Source organism: Brachycentrus maculatus, unplaced genomic scaffold, assembly GCF_059751285.1.
Source record: "Brachycentrus maculatus isolate JH-2025_06_01 unplaced genomic scaffold, ASM5975128v1 h1tg000091l, whole genome shotgun sequence".
Lineage (NCBI taxonomy): Eukaryota > Metazoa > Arthropoda > Insecta > Trichoptera > Brachycentridae > Brachycentrus > Brachycentrus maculatus.
The window spans coordinates 2,093,577-2,102,644 of record NW_028280845.1 but is presented as its reverse complement, the minus strand read 5'-3'; the positions used below and the strand labels follow the sequence as shown (position 1 = coordinate 2,102,644).

The 9,068-nt window shown below is 31.2% G+C and overlaps 1 protein-coding gene across 1 annotated transcript; it reads left to right on the top strand.

Annotated features, from left to right (window-relative positions):
• Window positions 1-8,130, top strand: LOC148310608 (carboxypeptidase D-like). The gene is made up of 7 exons (XM_088258230.1): window positions 1-548; window positions 2,143-2,273; window positions 2,682-2,851; window positions 3,973-4,130; window positions 5,623-5,915; window positions 6,551-6,730; window positions 7,457-8,130. The coding sequence occupies exons 1-7, from the start codon at window positions 335-337 to the stop codon at window positions 7,814-7,816; spliced, it is 1,506 nt and encodes a 501-aa protein (XP_088114356.1). The 5' UTR covers window positions 1-334; the 3' UTR covers window positions 7,817-8,130.
• The last annotated feature ends 938 nt before the right edge of the window (window positions 8,131-9,068 follow it).

Here is a 9,068-nt window from a genome sequence, read left to right as displayed (position 1 = left end):
ACTAACTAATCGAGTGTTGACCGCAAACGTTGATAGCGCTATCACAAGAGTTTTATTGTTTTCGATGTTCGATGCATCTTAACCGAACCCAGTCTTCGTTTCCCTGACAAACCTTGCGCTGGCGAAGTGATTCACTCGCGGTTCGTCCATAAATTATAGCTCAAAATTATTTATAAAAAATACTATAAATCTTTTAATTTAAAACAATGTGTTTTATGTCATAAATAAAATAAAATAGTTAGCATAATGTAGTCCGCCAATCACGTGTAAAATTGTTTACCCGATAATGAAAACTAGTGACATATGCTAAGATTTTTTTCTTATTTTTTTAAAAATGGGATCAGTAAACAGATCGTGTCATACTTATTTTAGCATTTTATTTTACCTTATTTTATTTTTTACGCAAAGTGTAAGGTGTGAATGTAATTCAGATAAAAATATAGAATTTAAATATCACAATTATTCAGCTATGAGTAAGCTTCTAAAGGATTTTACCGCTTGCAATAGTAATTTAACTACGATGTATTCTATTGGAAAATCAGTGCAGAGTAAGTTATTTTATTATTAATTTATAAAAATTAACTAGTTCCTCACTGTGCTTCCTTTCAGTAGCATTATTTTGTATGTCGTCTTTTGAGTTTTCCACGTTTATACTTGGATGTCTTAAAAAGTAAATCATTATTTTTATTTGACGTGTGTTGGCCATATTGTCCACCTAGGGGTTGAATGTATTAATATGGAGAACAATTTCTTTTCCAATGAACTATTTATAAATTTAAAGTGTTATTTTGTTGTAATTTATCGATTAGATATCAAAAATTATATATATTTTATACACGGGTACTACGTATTTCAGAATAAAATCTGTATTAAAAAAAAAAAAATTGTCGGGCGGCAATATTGGTGTTTAGCTGAAAAAATCTTCACGCAGGCCCTGTTAAATTTTTTCAATAAAATATATGTTTAGTACGGTCACAGATTACTACTCATCTTTAAAAAAACATATATATTCAATTTGATTTTAAAATAACTAATTTAGTTGTCTAAGTCGAAGACAATTACACGACGCGGAAGATGGAACGCGGAAAACTCACGTAACTGAAAGACTTCCTTGTAGTATATAATAACATAACATTCAACATAATAAATAAATATTGTAAACCGAACCTTACTCTGATAATGAGGGGTTAATAACTAGCAATAATAAAATATCTTAGGGGAAAATTATTAAACCCTAGATTCGATGCATTAAAAAAAAATTATACCTTGTATTGTTATTAAACTCTAGTCGATGCAAAAAAACATTACTTATTTTTTTATACATTGTTTTATTCATTTTACTATACCTATACCGCTTCGAGTAGAGGGAAGGTCTGAAAATTATTTTAAATTAGATTATTTTAGTGATATTTTAATTTCGTATTTCGTTGTTATCAGAGGGTAGATAAATAATTTTTCTAGTTAATGAAATTTCATAGATTTTACGGTACCTACCTTTCGACTGGGCAAATTGAGTATCATTACTTTTATTTCGAAATAGGAAAATAAATGTACCATTTTAGATTCCCGCGCAAATCAATGATAATCGAGACTTTTGATCGTGTTGCACGCACGTTTGGTTCAATCTTTGTAAAGATTCAAAGTTTTGTAAAATATATACCAATAAGTAATTTTATATCGAGAAAGAATCAATGAAAATATCGAAAAATGACAATATTTTGACAAACAGTTTTGAACGGAAACGTCAAATAATAGAATTAGACCATAGTTGCCAATCGTACCGAAATTGGTTCGAAAATTACCGATTTTTTTTAAAAATGAAATTCTCCCTCCAGACGATAATTTTGTTACTTTACCGAAAAAGTCATTAAAACTGAAATCAGAGTGGTCAAAATATATCGTCAGAAATTTGGAGTTCTGAGAAGTACCGAAAACCGGAATGAGATGATTACTTTTTTGGTCAATAGCATAAATTAAGAAAAGAAAATCATTATTCTGCAGGATGGTAATCTACTACAATTTCTAGTCTTGTATAACGAGTTTTTTAATGTTTTTTTTTTAACTTCACCCAGGTTTTAACTTTGCACCAGGTATTCGTAACAATAGAACATCAGTTTATACGTCTTATTTTTACTATTTTAGAAAGAGAACTTTGGGTAGTAAATATCACAGCCGTATCTTCAAACTCCAAACTGGTACCAAATATTAAACTTTTGGCTAATATCCACGGGAATGAAGCGGCAGGAAGAGAAATACTCCTTCATTTCATTCGGGTATGTAAATAAATACATATATTTATATTTTTTAGTTGCAGTATACCTATTATCCTCATACCTATTTTTATTGATATACATTAATACTTCATATTATTAAGACAATGTTGAAAATGATTTTTTTGTCCTAAAATGCTGTTTTTGAATAAGTAAACTTTGCAAATGAAGTGCCTGTTATTTTTTAAATTATTGAAAAACAGCAATTTAGTATGATTGAAATAATAATCAAAATATTTTTCTCGACGACTCAAAGTATTGTTACAAGAAATAACAGTATTATTGTCAGAAGAAATTTAAAAATAGTAATCTCCCTAGAATTGTAGCATAAAGTCAAAAGCGATAAAAGAGGAGGTAGGTACTTCGTTGAGTTTAAATTTACTTTGTTAATTTAAAAAAATATATTTGCAGTATCTAGTAAAGAGTTATCGGGAGGGAAATCCAAAAGTAAAACATTTGCTGGAAAATAATATTTTACACATTTTACCATCACTCAATCCCGATGGCTTTGAGGCAGCTAAAGAAGGTATGTGTACGAGAGGACCAGGAAGACATAATATGAAAGATATGGACCTGAACAGGTAAGCTGCTTACTAATAATAAATAATAGTTAAAATCTAATTAAAAAAAGCCTCATTTAAAAAATCCACTACGCAAAAAAAAAATGAAAATAATTATAATATAAAACTCGTATTTTCATCATATTTTTCCCTTCGCAAAAAAATACCAATTGCTAGTGATAGATTCAGCACTCGCGAGGCCCCAGGCGCAATGGTGCCCCTTAAAAATGTTAACATCATTTCTATGTTCGCAAAAACGGACAATATATTTTTTTCCAAAATGTTGAAGATTTTTTCATTTCTATTAACGCTACGTGAAAGATGAGAAAATTCGTCATCTTATTTCTATAAACACTACGTGAAAGATGAGAAAATTCCTTATATATTTTTTTTTTGCATATGTAGTGATATTTGAAAGTAAAATGAATGAGTACAGATCGTTTTGAACAAATATCAAAAGCGGGGTAAAGTGTAAAACACAAATATTTACCAATCTCACTTTTTCTCATATTTTCCACAGGAATTATCATATCAAAAATATTCATAAGCATTTTGAAAAATGATTTATTATTATAGAGTAAACCCCCCATTAGCGTTGAGATAGGTTCCGCGTTACTGAAAGAAATGTTATAAGTGGTTTTAAATTGTATTATAATATTTTAACCATCGAAAATGGCTGAAATGAGTCATTATCAAATTAAAATACAATCTAAAAATATTTTCCCCTATGATGTTTCCTCCGATAGCGCATTACATATCTCAACGTTATATGAGGGTTTACGGTAATTATTTTGAATTAAAATTATTTAAATTTTTGTTTATTCTATCACACACTAATTTTTCCCTAAAGACGGATATGAAGATGTTTATTATTGCTGTCATTTTATTTTAGGAGCTTAATTTTAAGGCCCCCTTCATTTATGAGGCATTTATTATATTCCAAATTGGGAATATTGGCTGTGGTTCCGAATCCGAGCACCGAATCTGTATCGGATTGCCCTTAGAGTGCATTTACGAACATCATTGGAAGAAATATCTCTATTGTTTTTATTTATCCGTTAAAATTTCCCTCCAAAATTTGAAAGTAATTGTTCGTCCTCTTGTACTTTGGAGACAATTACCAATTTGTGTTTGAATTTCAGGAGTTTTCCCGATTACTATAGGAAGAATCCTAAACCACTTCAGCCGGAGACTAGAGCTATTTCAAAATGGATGAATGAAGTAAACTTCATATTGTCCGCGAGTCTACATGGCGGTGCAATGGTCGCTAATTATCCATTTGAAAGTACAAAGGAAGATTGTAAGTTTGAGATATTATATATGTCTATACATTATTAAAAACTGGCAGATAATCCATACTGTCGTTTACTAAGTTGACCCCTTGACCTAGCATTGATTGTAGATTTATAATTTAATATTTAAAATAACTAATAATATATGTAGAGAAATATTCCATAAAGTCATTAAATTTATGAAAGTGCTATCGGTAATAGGATAATGGAGGTAGGTTTAAACGAAATGTGATTTCTTTATTTATTATTATTTATCTTTTTTGTACAGAATAAATTTACATTGGCAGGCTTATTGCTAAAAAGCAATATCTTTGAATCTACCAAAAAACAGACTAGTGATGCAGGTCAAGGTTTGTTCCTTATACAGCTGTTTGAAAGTAGTGGGCAGATAGTGCTTGTACACAAGTGAAAATTAAAAAGAAACATAGCGATAATACAATATGAAATTGTAAAATTGATTAAAAAAGTATAACGAAGGGAGTTGGATCAGGTAAGGAGTACAACTATCACTTATAAGAATATTTATCATTCAGCCACGTCATCCACAGTCTCATGGCTCTTAACAGAAATGTTATTAGTAAATTTGGTCTTATGATTTCATTTCTTGTTCATCTTCTTATTTTTCACCTTATCCTCAATATTTCTTAATTTTTTTTACTGTTTATCTTTTTTTCCATCTGTTTTCTTAATGAAAATTATTACAATTAGCTGTCTATTATTGCGTATATGTAATATATTATATGTATACCCACGCACAAGCTATGCCTGTGGGATATTTTGTTTATGTTTTGAATTTATGGTACATATATCGCTCACTCCTTTCAAGAACGTCATATATCAAAAATTGTCAATTTTCAGTAGTGCATGTTTTTTTAGAATGCCCATAAAATGTACCATATCCCAGGAAAAGTGGCATATTTTTAACATAATATTTACTCGCTACAGGGCAGAAAGTGTTGTTTTTGCATTTCGAAGAAAACGTATTGTTTAATTATTTTTTTAAATATACTCAATATTTTTCAAATGGAGAAAAAACCTTCAGGTTTTACCTAAAAAGATCTGTTACACAGTAAAAAGTTCAATAAGTGGCGTGATATTTATTTTTGATACATTGTATTATATTATTAAACTTTAAAAACATTCTCCTGAAAAATCAAGTTTTTTGATTTATGACGTTCTTGAAAGGAGTGAGCGATATGTAAATGAATGCATGTACTGTTTATAAATAAATAAATAAACATAAATTATTACACACCCCATAAGATAAAAAATGTGTCATGAATGATTACGCACATTTCTTATATTGAATCTTAGGACTTACCTTTGAACGGACCAAATACTCACATCGAAAGAGAAAAAAAATACAGTCAAGTGGCTTATGAATCTCATTTTTACAGTTTTGTGACTTACCTGACTACACACCTATGTATACGTATACAAGTATGCATTTATTTGATTGCTGTAAAACCTACCACATTTTAATAAAATGAAATTATTTAGTGTCATTTCCAGAAGCGCAAGAGTCCAAATCTCCGGATGACGATGTCTTCCAGCACCTCGCGCTCACCTATTCCAAAACACATCCCAAAATGCATCTAGGACAACCTTGTCCGGGCGGGGAAACCAGATTTACTAACGGGATTACCAACGGAGCAGCCTGGTACCCCCTCACCGGAGGAATGCAGGACTACAACTACGCAATGCACGGGTGCATGGAGGTGACGCTCGAGGTCTCGTGTTGCAAGTATCCGATGGCGTCTCTGCTTCAAACTATTTGGAGACAAAACAGAGATGTAAGCACAAATAAAAGTTTTTTCATAAAGATGAAACACCATGTATTTGTCAAAATCTTCTTGATATAGGTCTTGTGGCCTATTTTAAAGAGGGATTAGCCTCCTGTGATGTCGATTCCCAGCTGTCAATCCATCTCTTCGGTAGTCTGCTCGGGAGTCATCCACCTTGGGGTTGGCCGTGTAGTGGAATGTGGGGGAGCCTGTATAGTTCCATTCTCCTCACATCCGCATACCATTGTCTTCTTTGTTGGCTTCCCCACCTAACAACATCTTCCATCTCGCATATTTTTCTTATCCTAGTGTTTCTTATTCTGTCTCGTAGACTCCTTCCAGATATGTTCCTAGGAGACTTCATTTCTGACTCTCTTAGAGCGTTTTTTGTTTGGATAAATGATACTTGTAATTCTGTCTATTTTTTTTAATACACAAAAATGGAGTCAAATGATTTACCTCAAGGGACTTGTATGTGTACAAGTGTATGAGGCACTTTGAACAAGCTTACATAGATTTAAACATCTTCAGTTGCTCAGAAACTTGATATTGTATATTGAGAAAGGCACATTTGAGGATGATGGCTCGTTGTCCCATGATCCACTGCCAACCGAAGTATTTTATTTGGCTTACATTGTTTGCAGGCCCTGATGGAATACTGTCTTCAAGCGGGAATGGGTGTGAGAGGTACAATTAGGGATGTATACACAACGAAGCCAATCGAAAGAGCAAACCTTACAGTGAATGGAAGAGACATGACCTTCTTTTCCTCAAACAATGGAGAGTTCTTCAGAATATTACTTCCCGGAGAGTATGATATGAAGGTGATTTATCAAATATTATTTACACTGAAAAGTTAAAAACTGTTAAATAATCTAATTATTTATATTGGCGCATTGTTTTTTTTATAAAAGAGGAAGAAAAAAAGTAGCTATTTTAAAGGTCCCGGGTTCGATCCCCATTATATGTGAGTGAAAATAAATATATTTTTTTTTTGCTTTAATATTTTTTTGTTATTACCCTGGACTGGCACTTGAAACATAAGACTGATCACCCGCCTTCAAAAAGTTAACTATTAATTTAACAAATTGTCACTTTTATGCAGTGCCCTATGCAAAACTGGGTTAGGATGAGCATAAGAAGATGAATAACATTTTTTGTTCCCCGTTCCAATCTGCTCATTTTGTAAAACAGTAGTTTAAAAAATGCAGTTATCGGATGCCAACTAGTTTCTTTCTCTTAATTACTATTAACTCTCGATCAGCATACATTCTTTTCACCTTCAATCGCACTGAATGGTGGATAGGGCATTGAATGCAGACACAGTGTTATCTTGATTATTTATTATGTGACGGTAAGTAAGGTGATCAGTTCAGCACTTCAGATATCAGTCCAGGGATATATTAAAGAAGTATGGTATAAGTGAAAAATCATATATATTTGTTTTTATCTCCCTAGACACTTTTATTTTTAAATGTATGCAAGATCCTTTAATTAGTGAACAAGAATTTGGTCCACCCAAAATGTGACTTAATTTTTAAAAATTTTAGATTCAAGTGGAAGATTACAAGACTAATAGAGTACATTTCAAAGTGGACACTGTAAAACCAGGAGAGTTCCCCCGGCCCACGATTTTAGACATATTCCTTACCCCTGGAAGTGGAGAAGACATTCAAATGACCTCAAGTGCTCCTAAACCTTACATCACCAGCACTTTTAGAACAGTAACTACGCAGCGAGCTACGGCCAAAGAAATTACTGAAATTACTGAGATGGCACACACTGAGGTCAGGTCTGCTTTTGAAGAGTCAAATGTCCCCCAGCAGCATTACACCAGCAGTTCCGCAAGACATTATTCTCTAGCAATATCTCTGCTGTATACGAATTTCTTAAGACTTTTAGTTTTGTAGATTTGTTGGAGAATCATTTTGGAAATCACTGGGCTAGATCTTTTTTAAGACAATTTTTTTTAAGATAATTGATGATGTCATATCACTGAGTAAATGCCAACAAAAATATTGAATAAATGTCCTGTACTTACCTAAAATCATAGAAAAACCAGACAAATTAATTTACTTAGTGTAGAGGTATCATTAATTGTGTATTCTCCAAGTAACATTTAAAAAATATTGTTTTCAAACAATAACAGTCATTTTAATTTTACAATTGAACAATTAAATATTTTTTGTCTTGTTACATATTATTTGTCTTGAACAATAAAAAATTAAATATTTTTTTTGTCTTGAAATATTAAAAATTAAATATTTTTTGTCTTGTTGCCATTTTAAAGGTACATACCACTGTTTTATAATTGAGCTTTTGTATAAAAAAAATTCAGGAGTTTTTTTAAAAAAATATTTGTTTGTAAAGTGGAATTGTTACGTTTTTGAAATAGACAAAGTGGAAATTGGCTACAGTTTAAAATGTTACTAGACTTATTTTACAGCTGTGAAATATATTCCTGAAGGGGCTTGAAATGGCAATAACCTTGTACACTCATTCTCTAGGGTAAGCAACCGCAAATACCACTACTTCTATATTCACAAAGGAATGATATTACGTTATTCTGCTAAAAAATCTGGAACAAACCCTTATTCCTTGTGTGATTATAGAACACCAACACACTGACAAATTGAATAAAAGTTTTTTATTGACATTTCTTAGCAAAATTGCATTTTACATAAGAATAGAAATATAACTAAATACCTTTTACTATATTCTCAATCTCAATATTATTAATATTTAAAGCATTTACTTTGTGGTTAGTCATTTTTACTTTTTTTTTTTTTTTTACAAATATGTTAATAATATCAGTATATAACCAGTTCGGTGAGTGGTTATATACTAATATTATTAACATTTTTGTAAAAAAAACCTTTTACTACTTTTATTTTATAATATTTGGCCAACGACTGGGTATTGTTGTTACTGATATCAGACTGGTTATACGCTTACATATATGAGAGCACTCACTGTACCATCTCTAAACAACCAAAGGGATAATAGGGCATATTCACAAATGGGGTGTATTTACCAAAATCACCCTACTTTACTTTTTGTACGGAATTTGTCAAGAAAAAAATTGCCCTTATAACCTTGTTTTCTTGGAAGTTCAGAATTACTGTTTATTTAATTTTCTCATTGTTTTTTGTATTTGATTTT